The 23,147-nt window shown below is 43.4% G+C and overlaps 2 protein-coding genes across 5 annotated transcripts in view; one reads left to right on the forward strand and one right to left on the reverse strand.

The window, feature by feature from the left end:
* Positions 1-11,247: 11,247 nt before the first annotated feature.
* The window catches only part of LCLAT1 (lysocardiolipin acyltransferase 1), a 154,674-nt gene continuing 142,774 nt past the window's right edge, over positions 11,248-23,147 (forward strand). Inside the window, exon 1 of one of the 4 annotated variants that reach the window (XM_061624992.1) lies at positions 11,248-11,338. The gene's annotated coding sequence lies outside the window, so the exon portion shown is untranslated. Of the gene's footprint in view, positions 11,339-11,993; positions 12,274-23,147 lie in introns of those variants that run through there. The other 3 variants (XM_061624991.1, XM_061624989.1, XM_061624996.1) reach the window with 3 other exon arrangements.
* LOC133384203 (splicing factor 3B subunit 2-like) lies at positions 18,456-19,262 on the reverse strand (the record flags this gene model as incomplete). Its single annotated transcript, XM_061626117.1, has 1 exon — positions 18,456-19,262. A coding segment is annotated over exon 1 (807 nt), but the record flags the coding sequence as incomplete, so codon positions are not given.

Genomic DNA, 23,147 nt, shown 5'->3' on the forward strand with positions numbered 1-23,147 from the left:
ACTCCCCCTCTGCGATCTGCAGCAGGCTCCCTGCTGCAGATTGCAGGGACAGAGCTTTCTGGCCGTCCACCTATTCGTTCGCTCCACCTACCCCTCTCTCCTGTATTCTGAGCCTGCGCATGCAGGGTTGCCATCAACCAAGATGGTGGTGGAGGCTTTTTAAGGGGCTGATGCTCCTACCGCCTTCTTGGTTGATGGCAGGCATGTGCGTGTGCATGTGCGTAGTGTACCACGCATGCGTGCCATCAACCAAGATGGTGGCGGGGACACCAGCCCCTTAGAGAAGCCTCCACTGCCATCTTGGTTGATGGTAGCTCTGTGTGTGCAAGCGCGCGCAGCAACAGGAGACAAAAGAGGGGTACGTAAACAGGCAGGAGCCGCGCCCCCGTGGCAAGCTGGTGCCCAAAGGCCCAGTCATGCCTGGCGCTGGCCCTGTACATAGCTAACTAAATAAAATAAGAGGCAAGCCTGGATTGTGCAACCAGCTTCTCTTCCTCCTTGTGAGAGTTTGGCTTTATTTATTTATGTATCAAAATTTGTATCCCACTTACTAGAACAAAAGACCTCTACTCGGTTTACAGTAGACAGTCTAAAATAAAAATTTCAATAAAAATACCAATAGAAAAAAACAAACATTAAAAACAAGTTACATAATTTTTAAAAAATATAAAATACAATAAGTCATTTTAAAACACTTATACTTATTAAAATCATGTGCTAAAATTACATGCCTGGGTAGACTTGCAGGAAAAAGTTTTTAGCAGGTGCTGAAAACAATACCGTGAAGGTTTTCTCCATTGGTTGGGGTGTGTTACGTCTGTGTGCACAGCAAGCACAAGCTAAGTCATTTTGTTGGGTCTGTTGTTCTTGGATAAACCAAATTAAATAAAGTTACTGTTACCCCTGCTTCTTGGCATTAAGAGAGGCATATTGGAAGGTTATCTCACACAGTGAGCACTCTCCTTCTTGCCCATGTAAGGAGTGAAGACACACAGAGAGAGAGAGAGAGAGAGAGAGAGAGAGAGAGAGAGAGAGAGAGAGAGAGAGATTTGTGGCAAGGTACACTACCTAATTTATGCTGGTAGTGAAGACTATGGGCCTGAGGACTGCTCCTGGGGCTTGGCAGAAAACAGCTACAGCAAGCTCTGTGCTTTTCACCACTCCTTATCCTGACACAATGGGAGCCCAAATAAGTAACCTTTTATGGTCCTTCCTTGTGTCCAGGAGGGATTACCTGCTTGGTTGTCTGGATACAATCTGCAGTATTATACCACTTTAAACAGTCATGATTTCCTCCAAAAAATCCTGGGAACTAGTTTGTTAAGGATGCTGAGAGTTAAGAGACCCGTATTTCCCTCACAGAGCTATAATTTATAGAGTGGTTTGACAATCAACCCCTCTTTCCAGAGAACTCTTAGAACTGTAGCTCTGAGAGAAGACATGTAGCTCTCTACTACTGGAGAAAGGGCAGGATATAAATCTAATAAATAAATAATAATAAATAAATAATATCTTGTAACAAGTCTTAGCACCTTTAACAAACCACAGTTCCCAAGATTCTCTGGAGGGCTCCACTTCCATTAAAGTGGTATCATAGTGCTTTAAATGCATAGGGAAGATGTGGCCTGAGAGTACTTCACTTCAGCGCCAGGACAATGCTCCAAAGTCGCAGTTTTGAGAGCTCATCTTATGGGGACAGCTGCATGCAGACACAAAGTTTACAACTTTTAGGCCCAATAGCTACTAATACTTGGTTGGTTGTTGTAACTGAAATGGAGCTACTTTTCTCCCTTTTCCCCTGATGTTTGTTTGCCTGTGTTTGTGCTGCCAAGGTATTTGAACGTTTGTCTGCAAGAAGCACTTATGTCAGTTGCTGCTCTCCCACATGCTGTGCCATGGTATTCTGCAGTGGGGAAGATGAACATAGGAAACTGGTGTAGACTAACCATTGGCTCATTCTGCTCTGTATTGACTACAATGATTAGCAGTAGCTCTCCAGGGTTTCAGACCAGAATTTTTCCAAGCCCTACCTGGAGGCACCAGGGACTGAACCTTGGACCTTTTGTATGCAAAGCATGTGCTCTGTCACTGCGCTACAGCCCTTGTAAACCTTCCCTACTGTGGCATTTATTGCAATATTGAAGACCTTCCTCTTTCAACAAGCCTTTTAAATGGAGACCTTATCCCAGTATGCATCTGTGTTGGAATTGCTTTTTAATATGTTTGTAAACCTTTAAAAAAAACAACCAATATGTTTTTAACCTTTTTTTCTTTTTTCTTTTTTTAAGATGTCTTCAAAGCTTTTAAAAATGTTTTTAAAGATGTTTTGTTTTAATGTATTTTAAAGTCTGTTTTATGATGTTTTAAAGTGATTTTCGTGCTTATGTTTGCCACCCTGGGTTCCTGCTGGGAGGAAGGGCGGGATATAAATCAAATAATAAATAAATAAATAATATTGATGATGTTGCCACATGTAGAATGGTGCTTTTCATTCAGGCTGATGGGAAGGCATAATTGGGAAGTGTGAACTGCTGGGGAGTGGTACACTGTGGGAGTATTTATTTATTTATTGCATTTGTATACCGCCCCATAGCCAAAGCTCTCTGGGAGGTTTACAACAAGTAAAAACAATAAAAACAAATATACAAATTTAAAAACACGTTTTTTAAAAAGCAATTTAAAAACATTGTTGTCAATGTTGCTACATTATCACTGGTTTCTGCAACTGTTGTACTTCTTGCTTTGTTGCTGGTTGAGCATGAGGTCAGAATTATGTTACACCAGTGTTAACCCTGGCATAGGCAATGGCCATTTTCATTGGACCTAAGTTGTCCTGCTTATTACAAAGCTACCTTATTTTTTGTAAGCATTAAAACCACTGTCCTGCCCCCCATGTATTTGAAACTGAAACTGCCCCAACAACTATTTTTAAATAAAAAATCTGTATTTTATTTTACATGCACGTTTATTTCTTTAAACATTTCCTGTCCAGATTTTCCGTGATAAAAGTCCTCAAAAACTGATGTTACCTACCTTCTCTTCTCTCCTCCACCCCACAATCTTATTTAACATTGTGGGATGCAGGCTGCACCCTTAGTATTAGTAAAACAAAGTCTTAAGAATTACACATAAATTCCCAGTCTATCACATCCTTCCTTTTGCTGAATACTGAACATTCTTTTCTTGCCCTAGCTGTTGTCTTTGGCTATAAAAATTAGTCTTTCCATTTAAAAAAAAAATCATGGAGGTTTTAATAGTGTATATATAGTTTCTGAATAAACATTTGCTTTCTATCAAAACAGCTGTTCTCAGTCATTCTATTAATTATTTCAAACCGATTAGTGTATCATCAGTTTTCCAGTGTATGTATATAGGTGCTTAACCCTATCCCTTGTACAGCTATCCCTGTTCAGCTAAAAAACACATTGCCCTTCATTTCCTGAAGTATTCTGTAGGTAATCTCCAATGTTAAAACTGTAGTGTGTTTAGGACTGGACCCATCATTAGGCAGGCTGAGGTAACGTGCCTTGGGTGCCAGATTTTGAAGAACCATTAAAGGGAAGCAAATGGTTAATTATTTGGTTTAATATTATATTTTACCATCATGGGAACACCTTTTTGATTTTCTTCCTTAGGCTTCCCTGGAATTTTTGTGTGTCTGGTGTGAATTCAAAGATGTCTTTATTTCAACATAGTGGATAAAATGGTTTCTATTTTGAACCGGGGTTCCCAGACTCCAGAACGTTACTTCTTTATGCTATTGCTATGGCAAATGTGGTAGCTATTGTTCTGGGCTTCAAACGAACCCCCCAGTCTGCTAACTGCAAGGGCCAATTCTGATGTACCAAGCCCTATCAAGCCCTGGTCTCAAAGGCTGCTCCTCAGTCTGAGCAGGGTCACCAACCTGGCACCTGTGGGCACCAGTGTGCCCATCAGTACAGTAGGGCCCCGCCTTTCGGTGGCTCGCTTTTCAGCATTCCGCTAATACGGCGGCTTTCAATTAGAGTAAGGCCCCACTCATACGGCACTTGTTCCGCTTTTACGGTGTTTTTCGGGTGTCGGGCACCATTTTATTGACAGAGTTCAGCTTTTTGGCGGGGGTCTGGAACGTAATCTACTGTATGAGTGGGGCCCTACTGTACATCCTCTGAAAAACCTCAGTAAATATCCCCTAAAAATCCACAGTGCATGAGATAGGGGTGGGGCATGCTTGCATCGTTTTGTGATCTTGTCTCTTTTTCTGCTCTTTCAGGGTGGTAGCCATTTGGTGTTATGTCATACCCCATAATAACCATTTTGTGTTATGCCACACCCCCCACAGCAGCTGTTTTGTGACTGACACCCATGGCACTTTCTCAAAATTCCAAATGTGCTCACTGCCCGAAAAAGATGCCTACTCTAGAGTGAGGACTCTTCCAGTCTCTTGCTCAGTTTTGCTGATTGCTGCCTTCACATGATTTTGACAGTGCATCTGTCTCTAGCCCTTTCATCCATGTTTGCTGCTCTAGATGTTGACTTCTGCCTGACTTTGACTTCACACCTGCCTTCATCCAATTTGATCTGTTTGTCCTGCCAGAATGTGACTCCTGCCTGTTATGGACCATGTGGCTTCTGAGCCACTTGACCAGATATCTGCCTTGGGTCCTGGAACTCTACATCCTGGATACTTACCCTTACTGAGACCAGCCAAAACTCCACAAAGACAAATATTTAAAAAGTCAAAACAACTTTGGATCCAAAATGGCACTGACATACATAATGAAGCCACCCAAAATAACATGTCATAGCACAATCCATGCCACCCTACCAACCAAGTTTGAAAGCTCCATCACAAAGCTTAATGTGCCAAGGAGTGGGCAGTTTTGCCAAACAAATCTCCAACTATCAAGCTGGTTAGAAACATGGAGTATAAATAATTCAAATCAATAAATACTTAAAACTTCCAAAACCAGATTTCTCACAAGATCAGTTCAACATAGCAAAATCTACTCAAGCAATCAGCTTAACTGATATTCACTATATGAAAAATCTTCATGTTAATTAGATTTGGAGGAGATTTCCATAGTGCTTTTCAAATTGCCATTTCAGCATTTGATTCTTAAGTAGGAATTTGGAGACCAGCCTCTCAACTCTGCCAAAAGCAGAAATAACATAGGATGGACATATGATGTTCCTTTGGTGAAACAGACTCCACAGGCTATTGCAGAGGCCCCCTTAGAAGGGAAAATTGAAACCAGAAACACAAATCCAGCCATTGTGTGGGAGGTGATTAACAGTTTAAATAACCCAGCTGTACATGACCTGTTCAATGTGCCAGAAACTGTGTATGAATGTGAATTGGACTCATTGCATTACTGACCACCCTTATGGCTCCACTGATTTAATCTAGTGATGCTATTAAGGAGTCAGTATATATCCAGGGGACAGTACATAATTGCCCCATGCTATAGTCTATTGAAACCGAGCAACAAAAGACACCATTTCTTAAGCAGCACATCCAATGAACAAGCCAGGTGGTAATGAAAAGAACAGGCACTAGGAACAATTTGAGTCTAGTGTGCTGCTCATGCTTTCAGATTAGAAATGGCAGGTATGCATGGGAAGGGCAGGACAATAGAATGAACAAATATTTAAAAACAGATGTTAAGGGAATATGGACTCCACTTAGGAACACATATGCCTTGGTTGCTCTAAGAACTCCTGATGAATCCCAGCAAAAGCAATGAAGTACCAGATTACTGTTCTTTTATTATACAACCATGAGAGTGGCTGTCATATACCATAGCCAGCATGGATTTTTCACATTCCGCCATGTTAAATTGAAAATACCACCCATGGCATTCTGTTGCTTCCCATAAGCTCATTTCAAAACAAAATAATAAAAAACGTGTAGTCCTGAACTCAGAAATGCTTGCTTAACAACCCTCTAAGTTTTCATGGCAACACACAAAACACTCGAAGAGAATACAGAGTACAAAGTCTAAAACAAGACTCATGTTGGATTTTTTTCTGTCAGTGGTCCATAATTTGTTGAAATTAATTAAAAATCAGCCATGTTCACAGAGTACCTGTAATCCTCTTGTATGTAATCCTATTACTAACTGTAATCCTATTACTAGCCTTGCTTCATACTCTGACCTCTGACATTTCCCTAAAGAATCCTGGGAAGTGTAGTTTATGGTGGTGAGAGTTATTAGGAGACTCCTATTTCCCTGACAGAGCTCCAGTGACCAGTAGTTTAACAGTCAGCCCCTCTTCCCAGGATTCTTTGGGGGAGGTCATGACTGTTTAAAGTGGAATGGATGTCTGGTGTGGATGTGGCCAAGGACAGCTTTGGTTTAAATTTCCCCTCCCCTCACCCTCTCCTCCCCCCTCCTCCCCCCGCTCAGTTTCTCCTAGTCTAAGCATGATTGCACGGGAGTAAATAAATCCCACTGAACTCAAACCTGCCTTTCCCCTCCCTCTACCCCTATCCTGCCTGAAGTCAAAAGACTCAGTTGCAATCGTGTCTGTGATTTTCTCTCTTTTTATTAAAGTTATAGATACATCAAAAGCTTTGTGGCTCATTAACCTCTCTATGCTTTCTAAGGACTTTTACCCTGAACTAACAATGACTAAGCATGTCTTCATGGCTCTCAGACATTGACTCAGCAACTGACCCCTCCCCTGAGTCCACTTAAGTAGGCTCGGCTTTCGTGTGTAAACAAAGGCTCCTCCTCAACCCCTTCTGTTGAATGTCCCACCTGTGACACCTCCAGGCGTGGGGTGATGGGGGTTGGATTTCCACTTCCCCCTCTGACTGGTGGGGGTTGCCTGCCTGCTTGAGCATGGAAAGCTGTGGGACAATTGGCTGGGAAACGTCAGGTGAACAAGGCGCCGTCTCCAGCGCAGGCAAGGGGGCGTGTCTGATGTAGCAGTCTCTAACAGGGCAGTCTCTGACAGTGCAGGTTGCACTTCAGCAGGGGGGGCAGGGGTGGAGGGAGTTGAGCTGTCACTGACAGGAATCTGGGCACGCTATGAACTCTCCTTGCTGCTAGTCCCTTCCCCCAGCTCATCCCCCTGAGTCCTCAACTTTGGTATCACCCTCCTCAATGCCTCCCCTTCCAACCTGGGTCATAACAACCCCTCTCCTCTCCCCCCTCCCTTTTCTCTCCTCCCCCTCCCCTTGCCCTCTCCTCCCTCCCCCTTCTCCTTCCCTGTGGTCAGTTTCACCTATCCTAAGCATGATTGCACAGGAGGTGCATTCACTATAGCTGTCCCATTTCCCTGCTTTTTAAAGTTTGATAGAAATAACTGTTGGCTATAGGTATGTTCTTAAACCTCAATGTTTTTTTTTTTTTTGCCTATTAGTGAATAGCACAAAGGCTACATGATGTAACCCCTTCCAGTGTTATTAATGTGGTTCCTCTCCAGTTCCAAATGCAAAAACATTCCAGTCAACGTGAATCACAGTATGCAGAAATGGAAAAGGCCTAGTAAGTCATACACTATATCACTTAAGCAAGGTAGCATCGCTCCTTGCATGGCTGCACACATGCTTTGCAAAATAAATGTTTTTGTGTTACTGTTTTTATCTTGAATGCATTAGCATAGGGAGCCAAATTCTGCACTCAAAATAACCCATGCAGCCAACATTTAAATTCTATAATCTCACGTGCAAGCAAAAATAAGGACAGTGTCAGGTTTAAAAGGCATAGCACCCTTGCAGCATTCTACTAATGCAACAAAACAAAGAGAACATTGTGCTGATTTTACATTTTGGGACAACTCACCAGTATAATTATGCTGGTGCAGACATGCACAGTACAAAGTGGGGAGGATCTATGTGGAGTAGGGCATGGCAAAAGCACAATGGAGAAATGGTGGGCCCAGATGAAATCCTATCCATCACATCAATAAGACTCACCATCATCAGCTTCTCTCCCCAGAAAGAGATGCAATGCTTGACCACAAAATAGGAACACAAAATACCAAGGATCTTAGCTGTATGGTCATATAGTTTTGGGGAAGGGCAGTAGCCCAGTGGTAGAGCATTTGCTTTGCATTCAGAAGGTCCCAGGTTTAATCTCCAGCATCTCCAGGCAGGGCTAGGAAAGATTCCCTGACTGAAATCCTAGGGAGCTACTGCCTGTCAGTGTGGTCAGTACTGAGCTTGAAGGACCAGTAGTCTTACTCAGTATAAGGCAGCTTCCTGTGTCTGAAAGCACATCACATAGCATAAACAGGCATTTTATTAGCTAATACATAATGAAAACCTCAAAAGCACTACGCTTGTTTAATTAATATATTCATATTATACTTGAGACTATGCAGATAGGAGCACTGTAATCCTAGAGCCTATTAGGACCTTGACGAAGGGATTGGTAGTGTTAAATGGGGGTGGCACCAGGCCTGAGCACCACCAGTGACCCAGAGGCCCCTGAGCCCAAATCCAGCAAGAGACCAGTATATTTGCCTCCAAGGGGCTCACATTCCACTGAGCATGAGTTCCTACAGATACAATGAAATATTAGGCCCCAGGCCAGAGGCTTTTAAGGACTTCCACTCTTTCAAGGCACAGGTGGAGCTGAGATGGTTCTGGTTCTTAATGTCAGTGGATAAAAGGCTTAAGTCCAAGATGATGTTAGAATAAGTTGCTTACCACGAACTTTCCTTGCTGTATGAGCTTCTCATTGGGACCAGAATAGCATGCTTCTTTCTTTCTTTCTTTCTTTCTTTCTTTCTTTCTTACATTTATATGTAAATATAGCCAAAGCTCTCTGGACTGTTTACAAAAATTAAAAAATTGAGCAGTAAAAACAAATATACAATTTTATAAACCATACACATATGGTTTAAAACCATAAAGCACAGGTAAACCAGGTAAAAGACCTGGGGTCAGAGCTCAGCACATGCTGTTAGAATGCCTGGGAGAAAAGGAAAGTCTTGCTCTGGCACTGAAGAGATAACAATGTTGGCGCCAGGTGAACTTCATTGGAGAAATCATTCCATAATTTGGGGGCCAACACTGAAAAGGCCCTTTCCCTTGTTGCCATCCTCCCAGCTTCCCTTGGAGTAGGCACCCGGAGGAGGGCCTGTGATGTTGAGCGTAGTGTATGGGTGGGTTCATGTCGGGAGAGGTGTTTCATCAGGTATTGTGGTCCCAAGCTGTGTAAGGCTTTATAGGTTAAACCCAGCACCTTGAATCGGGCTTGGAAACATATAGACAGCCAATGCAAGCAGGCCAGAATCGGTTTTATATGTTCGAACCATCTGGTCCCTGTTACCAATCTGGCCGCTGCATTTTGCACAAGCTGCAGTTTCTGAACTATCTTCAAAGGCAGCCCCATGTAGAGCGCATTGCAGTAATCTAATTTGGAGGTTACCAGAGCGTGGACAACTGAAGCCAAGCTATCTCTGTCCAGATAGGGGCGTAGCTGGGTCACCAACCAAAGTTGATAGAAGGCACTCTGTGCCACTGAGGCTACCTGGGCCTCAAGTGACAGAGATGGTTCTAGGAGAACCCCCCAAACTACAAACCTGCTCCGTCAGGGGGAGTGCAACCCCATCCAGGACAGGTTGGACATCCACCATCTGGTCAGAAGAACCACCCACTAACAACATCTCAGTCTTGTCTGGATTGAGCCTCAGTTTATTAGCCCTCATCCAGTCCATTGTCACAGCCAGGCACTGGTTCAGCACACTGACAGCCTCACCTGAAGACGATGAAAAGGAGTAAGCTGCGTGTCATCAGTGTACTGATGGCAATGCACTCCAAAACTCCGGATGACTGCACCCAAGGGTTTCATGTAGATGTTGAACAGCATGGGGGACAGAACTGACCCCTGTGGAACCCCAAACTGGAGAATCCATGGGGCTGAGCAGTGTTCCCCAAGCACCACCTTCTGGAATTGACCTGCCAAGTAGGAGAGGAACTAATGCCATACAGTACCTCCCACTCCCAACTCAGCGAGTTGTCCCAGAAGGATACCATGGTCGATGGTATTGAAAGCCTCTGAGAGATCAAGGAGAATCAACAGAGTCACACACACCCTGTCCTTCTCCTGACAAAGGTCATCATACAGGGCGACTAAGGGTGTTTCCGTGCCAAAACCAGGCCTGAAATCCAACTGAAAAGGATCCAGATAATCGGTCTCATCCAAGAGTGTCAGGAGCTTTAGATCTGTAAGGTGCCGGGTGATCTGACTTGCCACTGTTGCAAGCTGGATGGCATTCAGAGACCTTTAACGGAAGGCAGATTATAACATTTGAGGCTTTTTAGTTTAGGAAAAAGTAAGAGAAGACATGAAAGGAATGTATAAAATTATTCATGGTGTGGAGAAAATGGTCAGGGAAATGTTATTCTTCCTCTCATAATGCTAGAACGTAGGGCCATCCAAATAAACTGAATGTTGGAAGATTCAGAACAGACAAAAGAAATACTTCTCAGTGTACAGTTCAGAGCTTGGAAAAGTTACTTTTTTGAACTACAACTCCCATCAGCCCCAGCCAGCATGGCCACTGGATTGGGCTGATGGGAGTTGTGGTACAGTTGAACAATGGAGCTTGCTCCCACAAGATATAGTGATGGCCACCAACCTGGATGGCTTTAAAAGAGGCTTAGACAAATTCATGGAGGATAAGGCTATCAATGGTTGCTAGCCACACTGGCTATGTTCTACATCTACTGTCACAGGCAGCATGCCTCTGAATATTAGTTGCTAGGAATTGCTAGTGTGAACAGGGCTGTTCTGTTCATGTCCTGCTTGTGGACTTTACATAGGAGTCTGATTGGCCACTGTGAGAACAGGAAGCTGGATTAGATGAGTATTTGGCTTGATCCAGCAGGGCACTTATGTTCAGGTGAGTGCTCCTTGTCTGCTCCAACTCTGTGGTATAGCGAACACGTGTGTTGGTGATGGGCAAGGAAAGCTGCAGGTTCCTTCTTTGTTGCTCTAGAAGGGATTTTTTCTATTTATTTAAAGCATGTTTTCCTGCTCTTCAGAAAAAAGACTCAGAGGGTGGCTTACAAATGGCAGTGGGAGAACAATCCCTAACCTCAGGTTTATAATCAAAAAGACATAACACAAAAGGAAAAGAGTTTGTGAAGGAGGAGGGAAAAAAACATAGTTACAGAGGTCTTGTAATGATCACCTGGAACAAAGATTTCAAAGGGAGGAGTTGAAAGCTGCTGGTCTTTCAGGAGAACTGCTGGAGAGGCCCATCTTTCTCCTGTAGTCTGATGAAATGACTGCTGGAGATGACAATTTATGAAGGACCTGATGAAGCTAGTTTTTTCAGCAGAGCAGGTGAAGAGACCTTGCAGTTCCATTAACAAAAAATGGACATTGTCTAAATGGTGAGGTAACAACTCTATTTTAACAAGAATTGTTGCTTCTATTCTATTTAGGATTTTTTTGGAGGGGGGGCACATCCTATATTCTGATGGATTGTGGCCTAAGATTTCAGGTATGAGTTATATTACCCTGAGTTGACAGACACCTTCACATGTGTGTTGAATGAAACATACACACACAGAAGAGTGGGGGTGAAAGATCATGAAATGCCAAAAGTATGGACTGTGTGGCCTTTCTATGTAAATCTCAAATTTGTTCAAGATAAGCATGGTGACCGTTCACAACAGCAATAAACATTCCTAGCTTTGCTAATTTAATAAGTGCTAAAAATAGGTAGCAACTTTATTATCTTGTAGTGGGTTGGGTTTTTTTTGTATTTTGAGGGCTTTCGGATAAAAAGCAACATACAAATATGTAATAACACAGTTAAGAGAGAAATCCTTGGTCTCAGATGACTCCTAAGTGAATATACTCAGCGTTGCTGGTTAATTTGCACTCCAGAAATTTCACGCATGGGAATGGCTTTTAGTTTTATAATTTGGCAAGGAAAAAAGAAAATTGGTTCCTGCCCATTTATTTAAGGCTAGTTGTGTTTAAAAGCAGCGTATCTCTTTAAGAGAATCCGACTCAAAGCGGGGGGAAAGCAGAGGTTTCCTTGGCAACAGTAGCGCGGATGACAGCGGACAGGAAGTGGTTGAAGGTGACGAGGTCGAACGCCAAAGGTGGCGCCGGGAGGAAGATGGCGGCGGTGTGCCTTTTGTTTCTGTATCTTAACGCCTCGGCTGCCCTCATGGGGGTCCTCCGTGGCTTGAGCCGGGGCTGAGGCATCCGTTGCAGCTGACGATTCGGAGTATTGTGAAGGAGGCGTGGTGCGAAGTTTTGTGGCTGAGGGCGCCTCCTACCGCTGACGTTTCTGTGTCCGCACTTCAGGTGAGAGGTGTGTGGCTGAAGGCGGCACTAGTGGGAGAGCTAGGCTTGGAAGCAGGTTTCGCTGCAGATGGGACCGGTCGTAGCTGAGTGAAGTGGGTTTGATGGAGGCGCCTGTGTGGGTGTGTGGGTATGTGGGGGGGGGCACATGTACTCTTAATAAAATTTTCCCATCCCTCTTCGGTACAAAACGATACAAATGACTTTCTTACTTCAGTTCTTTTTTTTAAAACACGCCTTTATTTCTTTTGTTCTCTACTGACTTGGTGGTTTAAATCCAAGGGAAGATACATGCGATTTCGTGTTTACTGTTCCTTTTAGAAAGTAACCTTCATGGTGGTGTGGGCATAGTGGTGGATTTTGCCAAGGGAAATTCAAGTTCAATCCCTTGTCAACTATGCCTTCCTAAATAGCCTTGGCCACATTGCCTTCTTTCAGCCTAATCTATTAATGTATGTTTGTGAAATGAAAATACCATTTTCAGTTCCTTGGGGAAAGGGCTGGATACAAATATCTACATCTGACACTTCCAAAATTATCTGCTAGTTTTGAGTAGGAGGATCGTTAGCCCTATTGTTCTCCCCTTCAACTCCAAATGACAAAGGGACGTCTTAATTATTTATTTGCTGAATTAAAGATACCATTGGATACCAGAACTGGGCAAACTAGTTCTCTTGATGTTGTTGGACTAATTTCCATCAGTCCTAGCGAGCCTGTCAGGGAAGATGGGAGTTGTGGCCGAACAACATTTGAAGGGCCACAAGTTCTCCAACCCTCTTGTCTGGACATACATTTCATGGTTTTTGTTTTGTTTTGCATGCACACCATGCAGTTAGTATTCTCCCATTAAACTAAAAGTCTTATTGGTTAGTAGACTGATCATTGTATACATTTTTGGATGCTTTTTCTTCTAGGTACTTGCAGCCAGGTGCTAGCACATGGCCAGGTAGAGCACTGGCCCGAGGTCCTAGGATCTCACACAGGGCCCCAGGGGGCCCTTCTGGGAGAGGTGCAGGCCGACAGCAGAGGAGGGAATCGGCGGGCAGCGGTGCAGGCAAGCCCCACCTGTTCTAGATCCACAGAATCTGTCCTGCTCAGCTGTGCTGCTGCTGGGGAAGACAAGTGTCAGGAGTTTCAGGCATGGGAGGAGGGGCAGAGCTTACTGGCCTATAGCAGCAGAAGCAAGGTAATGTTGAGGGAAGTAAGGCGCTGAAAAAGGCCATAACTATGTCTATTCTTAATTGTTCAAAAGTAAGCTCTGTTGAATTCAGAAGGGCTTCTTCCCAGGTAAATGTGGTTAGAATTGTAGCCTAAGAGTGGGCTGTGGAGCTTGGAAGGAAGGTAAGAAGGCTTTCCTGGTTTTCTTAGGCTGCAATCCAACAATGTCTACTCAGAAGTAAGCTCCATTGGGTTCACTGGGACTTACTCCCAGGTAAATACATTGGATTGCAGTCTTAATTACATAATAATTATTGCCTCCCCAGCCCCTCGTTCCCTTTGCCCCACTGATCAGAGAGAGAGAGTCAAGAGCTTCCCTCTCATTTTAAAGGCAAACTTCCATTATTCAGGTCTGTTCTTGGGGGTTTTGTATAAGGATTTCCTCTCGGTCCTCCCCACCACCCCAGTTATACCTAGGAAGCTCCTATTATTATTTTCATTGATATCTTGCTTTTTCTATAAGGAGCTGAAAGATGGTTCTTCCCCTCCCCATTTTATCCTCTCAACACCCCTGTGAGGTAGGTTAGACTGAGAGACAGTTACTGGCCCAAGGCCACCCAGTGAGCTTCATGGCTGAGCAGGGCTTTGAAAGCAGGTCTGGCAGGAGGTCCTAGTTATCATGTGTCTCTTTAACTTGGAAATTTGTACATTTACGATGCTTGGTGGTAACATGGCATGTTCAGAGACTAGTAGCTTGTCCCTAGAAAGGCCCTTTTTTCAGTCCTTCATACAAAACGTTATATTAGTAATACTAATAGCATTAAATCTCAACCAGTGCTGTGTGTTTATTCTGCACTAGGCATCAAAGGTGATTGCTCTTATTAGACATTTTTATGAGGGTTTCTGATGGACTGAGGCATGCTGGAGTATTGTGTTGCATCTGTGTTTATATGGGTCTACAGTATCAGAAGGTTTTTCTGCATGTAAGCCCTATGATGTGGGGGTATCCTTGTGTAATTTTTGTACACAATACACACTTCTTAACAAATTGGTGAATTATAACTGAATTATCGTGAATGGCTTTTTTTTTGAGAAATTGAATTTTAACTGTTAAAAAATAGTATTTGCCTTAAAAGGGCAGCCTTTAATCTACTGATCTGTTCTTGGCTTCCCCTGGTGCTCTGATACAACATGCCATGTGGCAATAGGAAGTTTTAAGATTAATTCTAGAATGCCTCCTGATATCTCAGCACAGATGAGTAAGTTGTGAGTGCAAGGAAAGGGCCATTGCAGCATCTGCCTTGCATGCAGAAAGTCCCCCAGGTTCAGTCCCCAATGGCGTCTCCAGGTAGGAGAGATGCCATCAGAGACTGAACGTGAGACATCTTCTGGAGAGACTCCTGCCTGAAACTCTGGAGAGCTGCTACCAGTCAGTGTAAATAGTACTGGGCTAGATGGACCAATGATCTGACTCAGTATAAGGCAACTTCCTATGTGAGTAGAAAATCCTGGTGGAAAATTGAAATGTTTATTTGAAGTGCTTTTTTCAAAGATCTTTGCAAATGACAGGAAAGGATGGCTTCATCCCCCCCCCACATTTTTTGTCTGTGAAAGCGTTAAAGTAGAGAAGCCAACAGAAACAGAGAAAAATGAGAATGATTTCTCAGTTCATTTTGTGGAAGATCCCAGGCTCTGATAATATTCATATAATCTGCCTATCATTAACATGGTAGACCAGAATAAATTCTTAGGAGCTGAGGCCTACAAAATAGGTAAATATACCCTAACAAATCAAAATAAATCAAAATTTTGTATTTTTATTTTATAAGAGGGAGTTGCAATATTGGCGAATATTTGTTTTCTTTGAAAGGAGTGGGGCCCCAAGGGAGGAGGAATGTGGTTTGAGGAGGAAAGGGATGGGACAAGGGTTCACTGATATCCTGTGCCTGAGGCCCCCAGAAACCTGGAGCTGGCCCTGCTTGCAGCTTATTAATGAAGATGTGTATTCAAATCTAAGTCCTTCTGAGTTCATACTCTAGCAAGTATGTATCTGCTTTTAAATACTATTTTCCTATAGTTCTGACTGCAAATTATCTACATATCCTTCCTTTATTATTTATTACATTTATATCCCACATTTCCTCCAAGTAGCTCAAGATGGAATATGTGGCTCTCCCCCTTCTCATGTTATCCTCATAGCAACCCTGTGAGGTACATTAGGCTGAGAGACTGACAGCTACTGAGTTTCATGGCTGAATGGGGATTTAAATCCAGGTCTCGCAGGTCCGAAATCCAACACTCTTAACTGCTACACTATACTTAGCTTTTTTAGGCTCATTTATTTCGGAATCTCATAGCTACCAGTCTTACTAAAGCACAATGAAGATGAAACTGTTAAAGGAGAGCATGCAACTTAACTGGAGATGTAATCTCTAATGCACGTAAAATGTTTCTTAGAAGTTGACTCCAAGATTGTCATTTCTCATTGTCATTCACTACTTTACCTTTGCATATATCAATCCTGTAACTAAAAGTATCTTTGGCACTTTTAAAGGTTTTTCCTTTATGAAAATGCATACGATTTCCAGCAGAGGATTTTGTCCATGTGTTCTGTAGAACATAGGAGTGTTTTCAATGTAGCACTAAGTTAAACATTCCATCAGCACAAGGATTCCTCCTTGTGCAGTGGAAAGTTCTCCCCCCTCCTCCTTCCATGCCCTCTTAAAACTGTTCAGGGCTTTCCCCTAACCCTCTAGAGCAGATCTGGGAATGGTATGGATGTGAGGGAAGGAGAGGATGGATGTCCTGTTGTGCAAGTTGAAGTTGTTCTGCTCATGCAGTTATTTAGTTGAATACCACCATTACTGTTTACTGCTTTTGTAGGAACATTCTCAAAATATAGTTTAATATTGGCCTTCTCATTCAAAATCTGATTCAGTTGACAAGACTTCAAAGTAACTAATGAAGTGCACAAAATAATTTTGTCTTCATTGTTAACAGTATTACATATTATTGTCTAAAGCCTGCTACGTGTGTATCCAGTGTAGATGTGAGCCAGAAAAAAACCTGGCAAACCTTGTTTTTTTCTGAACTTTTCCATTTTTTTTTGCTGGGTCTTCCCATCTCTAATCCAGTGGCATGAAAGGTCCTTACCTCTGGTGTGATCTTGTTCTGTGGGAGCAGCCTTGGCAAACCTGGTGGCCTCCAGATGTTTTCTACTACAACTTGCATCAGTTCCAAATAGTGCCTTAAGCTAGTTTAGTCCAAAACATCTGGAAGGTGCTAGGTTGACAGACTGTGCTGGAGAATTTGAGTGCGGTCAAGTGGGCATGACCTTTTTCTAGTAGCATGTTGATTAAGTGGAAAAGACGTACAAAAATCCTCATTCTTCATTTTTATTATCCCTTCATATTATTCTGATGGAGAGATATCGTAGCTCAATGGTAAGATCATATGCTTTCTATGTAGAAAGTCCCAGGCTGAATTCTGAGCATCTGTAGTAAAAAGATTTAGGTGACAGACAAAGGGAAAAACTGCTGTATGGGACCGGCGAGATCTTCTGCCTGTCAGAATAGGCAATACTGGATAAACAAATAATTTGACCTGGTATAGGCCAGCTTGCTTTGTAACTTGTGAGGTAAGTTATATCTTGTGAGGTCCAAGGTCCCCTGGTGAGGGTTTAAATCTGGGCTGTCTCAGTTGTATACTACTATGCTATATTGCCTCTGTAGTATTGCAGTGATCAGTGCAAACTCCCCAGAACCTAGAGGACATTGCTTTCACATTATTTGGACTGTGTGGGTGGCATTATTTATTTAATTAATTTATATCCCACCCTTCCTTCTGAAGTTGCCCAAGGCAGCATGGGGCATCTAACACATATTGGGAAGAAGACAGATGTTAAAATCTATAATGTAACTGAAGAAAATTCCTCTTGGTATTTTTTTAATTCTGAAAATGCTTAATAAATTCTAATTTTGCTAGATGTTTAGAGATCTGTTGCATTTATCACTGTTTCTTTTTTGATCAAAAGACTGCTGTGAAGATAACCTGCAAATGATGTGGAATGTGTGCTCCCTTTTCATGGAAAGTATATTATTTAATTGAGGGCAATAGCGCTTGTCTGTCACAGCTGGCTACTCTGTTTTTCTTCTTTAAGTTTACCTTTAGTTTAGCTGTCTTTCGTTTTTCTTTGCAGCAATACCTTAAACCAGGGTTGACGAACCTATGGCTCTCCATATGTTGCTGGACTACCACACACATAATTCCTGATCATTGGCTATGCCTCCAAAAATAACTGCAGGATCACAGGTTCTCCTCTTCTGCATTAGCAGCATACTGTAAGGTTGTCAATCTTTCTCACGTCAATATTGGCTCAAGTGATATCAAGGAAACTGACATTCATACCAAAGGGTTTCATTGGCTCTTAGCCGTTCAGTCCAGAAACTTATTCAGAATCTAAAGTTGTCTTCCCATACTTACTGTTGCTTTATAGTTTTGATTGTTTTCCTTTCTTCATCCCTATCAAATACAGCATCTTATGTGGGTTGGTGTTGGTGACCCTGACTTCATTCTGTTTGTTCTGTCTATTCCACCTGTGAATGCCTGTATTAAAAGCTTTTCTGTGACTGCCATTTTTCAGCTGCATCAGTTTTTCCTTTGTCCTTAAGAACATAAGAACATAAGAAGAGCCTGCTGGATCAGGCCAGTGGCCCATCTAGTCCAGCATCCTGTTCTCACAGTGGCCAACCAGGTGCCTGGGGGAAGCCCGCAAGCAGGACCCGAGTGCAAGAACACTCTCCCCTCCTGAGGCTTCCGGCAACTGGTTTTCAGAAGCATGCTGCCTCTGACTAGGGTGGCAGAGCACAGCCATCACGGCTAGTAGCCATTGATAGCCCTGTCCTCCATGAATTTGTCTAATCTTCTTTTAAAGCCATCCAAGCTGGTGGCCATTACTGCATCTTGTGGGAGCAAATTCTATAGTTTAACTATGTGCTGAGTAAAGAAGTACTTCCTTTTGTCTGTCCTAATCTTCCAACATTCAGCTTCTTTGAATGCCCACGAGTTCGTTGCCATGTCATAGATGTGAGTGGAGCCCATCATGGCGCCGCCAACCGTTGTGGTCCTCTTCTCTGGCAGAACCATGAACAACTGGGGTGTCTCACTGCCATCCATGGCCTCCTCAATCTTCTTCTTACGCAGCTCAATGAGTTCCAGCGCTTCCATGCCAGTGGGCACCGATGAGAAGCCCCCTGGTGTAATCAGACCACTGTCCGCCGGGGTGATGAAACCTGTCTCGTCCGGCTTCTTTTCGTCGCTCTCCTCCTCCTCAGAGGATTCCTCGTCTGACGGCTCCAGCTCCCCCCATGGTGTGCGCTCAATCTCTTCCTCCTTGGTCTGAAATTCAGCCGCGTTGGTCCCAAAGACGTCTCCGTAGAGGGGCTTCCCTGTCTCATCCACAGGGGGCTTGCCCCAGCCCCCAGTGTGGTACCCAAATGAGCATCCCTCTGGGATAGGGGAATTCAAGCCTGGAATCTTCAGATTGGGATAGGAGGGTGGCGGACCGTAGTGCTGCATGGCGATCAACCAGGGGGGAGGGACTTTGTGCGCGTTCGGCCCGACAGGCATCCCCAGCGCAATGCGCAACTCGTGGAACAGGTCCCCGGGCTTCTTCTCCTTCAGCTGCGTCTCAAACTTCTTGCCCTCATAATACAGATCCCCATGGATGGTCAGCTTGGGCTTGGTCTGCCACTTGAAGAAGGCGTCGTGCAGCTTCTGGTAATCGATGCTAACTCTGGTGCTAACTCTAATGTTATTAGTACCTCCTATTTCTGTCTGCATTTTCAGCTCTGAGGAAACCCTTATGTGTCCATCTGGGATTCTTTACCACTTGTCTTTTTTAACTTGCTTGATGTGTGTTCACTTTACATGAGCAATGGTGAGCTTGTGATCATCCAAGTGTTGATGGACTAAATCATCCCTGACTATTGGCCATGCTGGTTGGGACTGATGGAATTTGGAGGCCGACAACATCTGGAGAGTTACAGACTCTTCATTCCTACTTTACATTACATTATAAGAAACTCTGATGGCTTGCCTTTCAGTTTTAAGAAAGTATTTCAGAAGATTGGAAAAATAGCCAGCCTGTTGCTGAAGTTCCTATAGTTGGGAGAAGTCCATAGTTGTAAGACTAAGTGCAACCCTACCTTCCCCCTCCAATGGTTACAACAGTGGGTAGGTTTCTTTCTGCTAGCAGAGGGAAGCACTACTGGTGGGGAGGGGCTTCTGCCATGTAGGAGGCCCCAATTTTGCACTGGTAGGCAGAAAGCACATGTCCTGACCCCTAACTGAGCAGAGCAGAGGGAGCTGTCTCAGCTAGTCCACAGGAGAGGAGATACAAGCAAGCCAGCCTTCAGAGAGCGAGCGAACAGGGAGGGCAAACTGTTTGACAAATGAGTTCGACAGGAAAGGTCAATGGAGAGGTCCCAAATAAATAAATAAATAAATTACTAATTCTTCTTGTACAGTTCACCGCATTCCAGTGGGACTCTCAAGTTTACCCTAAAGTAGGACAGGACAAAGCACAGGCCACTCCAAAAGAAGTAGCTAGAAAGAAACAAAAGGTAGAAGAGAGTATGAACGGGAAGGATACTCCAGTGGTTGTGACCTGCAAGGTGTGTGCCATGTTTGTTTTCTTGCCTGAGAACAACATGGTGTACACGTGTGACAAGTGCAAGCTCGTGGTATTGTTGGAAGAAAAAGTGAGAGGCCTGGAACGGCGGGGGGCCACACTGAGGAGTATAAGAGAAGATGAAGAGTTCTTACACAGAATGCTGGAACAACAGCAGCGAAAAGAAATGGAGGTGGAAGAACAACAGCATGTGGTAGCAGAAGAGGAGACTGCTTTGGAGAGGAACAATGAAGTGGAGGAAACTCCGTGGGAAAGGGTGGCAGTTAGGAGCAGAGGAGCTAGAAGACACCCTTCACCAGAGGAACTATGGAACTGCTTTCTACCACTCGAGGATGAGACTGGAGGACAGCCTGTGGTGGAAGAATTACAGGAGATCCCATGTTACATTCGAAAGCCAAGATTACTAAGTTTGCTACCTGAAGACAGAAGAAGCCAATGTACGTTGGAGGACAGAAACAAAATTCAGAGGGACCTTGATAGGCTGGATCATTGGGCTGAAAACAGCAGAATGAAATTCTACAGGGATAAATGCAAAGTTCTACACCTAGCAAAAAGAAACCAAATGCACAGTTATAAGATGGGGGATACTTGGCTCAGCAATACGACTTGTGAGAGGATCTTGGAATTGTCGTTGATCACAAGCTGAATATGAGCCAACAGTGAGATCTGGCTGCAAAAAAGGCAAATGCTATTTTAGGCTGCATTAACAGAAGTATAATTTCCAAATCGCTTGAAGTATTAGTTTCCTTCTATTCAGCAGTGGTTAGGCCTCATCTTGAGTCCTGCCTCCAATTCTGGTCTCTGCACTTCAAGAAGGATGCAGACAAGCTGGAACAGGTTCAGAGCAGGGCAACAAGGATGATCAGGGGACTGGAAGCAAAGACCTATGAGAAGAGGCTGAAAGAACTGGGCATGTTTAGCCTGGAGAAGAGAAGACTGAGGGGAGATATGATAGCACTCTTCAAGTACATGAAAGGTTGTCACATAGAGGAGGGCCGGGATCTCTTCTCAATTGTCCCAGAGTGCAGGACACAGAATAATGGGCTGAAGTTGCAGGAAGCCAGATTTCAACTGAACATCAGGAAAAACTTCCTAACTGTTAGGGCCATACGACAATGGAACCAATTACCTAGAAAGTAATGGGCTCTCCGACACTGGAGACATTCAAGAGGCAGCTGGATAGCCATCTGTCAGGAATGCTTTGATTTGGATTCCTGCATTGAGCAGGGGGTTGGACTTGATGGCCTTATAGGCCCCTTCCAACTCTGCTATTCTATGATTCTATGATCTGGCCATTCTCCCACTGACAGCCAGAGGAAATGCTCCAAATGCGGTGGGGGGTGAAGTACTGGGTCAAAAGGCTTGCAAAACCTGTGAAGAACTGGATCCTTGGGGCCCCCAATGTTGCAAAAAATGAGAAACTGCTTCCCAATCATCCACCCTGACTGGCAGATCTTTAGATGTGATGGTGGATATGGTTTTCTGCTCCCTGCTTCTGGCTGAGGATTAGAATTGCTCTTCCCACTTGATCCAGTGCTGGCAGTTGGCATATTTCTTCCTGTTTGCCTTATAGTTGTGGATGCATAGCAAAACCTTTTTGGAGAATGTGATTATCTCTTTAAAAACTTGGCATATTTCATACACTACTACAAACACTTCCTTTCCATTGTAGCTGCAGGACCGTTAGAAATACAATGTATTTTCTCAACCGTCCATTATTTGAATTGGAATGGTGCTTAAAATTGTTAAATAGCCAATTAACAATTTGGCTCCTACTGGGAGGAAGAGCGGGATATAAATAAAATAAATAAATAAATATTAGGTAATGCGATCCATTTAATTTCAGCCCTCTAATGTTGTATGTGGGGAATTTTGGAGGTGGAGAATAGGCCAGATAGTGATAACTGGTGATTTAGAAATAAAATTAACGGTTTTTCCCAAGCTTGTCAGTGTAGTTCAGGGGCACAGGAACATTAAATGGAATGATGGTAGAATGATGACAATGGCAATGTGTGCAAAGATGGCGGCTCTGGAAGAGGATTTTCAAACTGCCTGGGAAAGCATGGCAATATGAGTGATTCAGTGATAGGAAGAGTTGAAACCTTTCCTGAATCCAAATAAGCTATATTTATTGTGTAAATTATACAAGAGTGGCTGTATACTATAGTCAGCATGAATGTTTTGCATTCCGCAATGTTAAACTGAAAATACCCCATGTCATTCTGATGCTTCCCATAAACTCATTTCAAAACAAAACCTTACAAAACTTATAGTCTTGAACTCAGAAAGGCTTGCTTAACAACCCTCTAAATTGTCATGGCGATACACAAAACACTCAGAGAGAATTGAGCATTCAAAGTGTAAAAGGAGAGAGAGAAAAAAACCAGACCCCTTTGGGACTTTTTTCTGTCAGAGTTCTCATAATCTGTTGAAATTAATTAAAAATCATCCATGTTCACAGAGTACCTGTAATCCTATTACTGACCTTGCCCCATACACTTGACGTTTATCTGCTGCAGTTTAAAAGTTAAAAAAATGCCTGGCTGATTTTTAATTAATTTAAGAAACTTAGCATTGAACTCAATGATAAAGCCCGGCATGCTCAGCAACAACCAACTGTCAGTGTTTGAAAAGCCAGACTCATAGCTGCTGGGCTTGCTTAATCAGGGGACCACACCCAGCCCAGACCTTTATTCCAGTTTAAACAGTCCTGGCTTCCCCCAATGAATCCTAGGAAGTGTAGGTTGTGAAGGGTGCTTCCAGCCCTTTTTGAAGACAGGGACAACATTAGCCCTCCTTAACGAATTCTTCATAGTTTTGCAAAAAAAATAGACAGTGGTTCTGAGCGTTCTTCAGCCAGTTCCTTCAATACTCTAGGATGCAGTTGTATAAGCCCTGCAGATTTGAATTTGTTCAAAGTGATTAGGTATTCCTTGACTATTTCTCTATCACTTTCAAGCTGCAAACCTGCCCCTTCAACTTTGCCAGGAGAGCCATAGATCCTCTTTTGGGAGAAGACTGGGCCAATGTAGGAA

The sequence above is a fragment of the Rhineura floridana genome, chromosome 4 (genome assembly GCF_030035675.1).
Source record: "Rhineura floridana isolate rRhiFlo1 chromosome 4, rRhiFlo1.hap2, whole genome shotgun sequence".
NCBI classification, from domain to species: domain Eukaryota; kingdom Metazoa; phylum Chordata; class Lepidosauria; order Squamata; family Rhineuridae; genus Rhineura; species Rhineura floridana.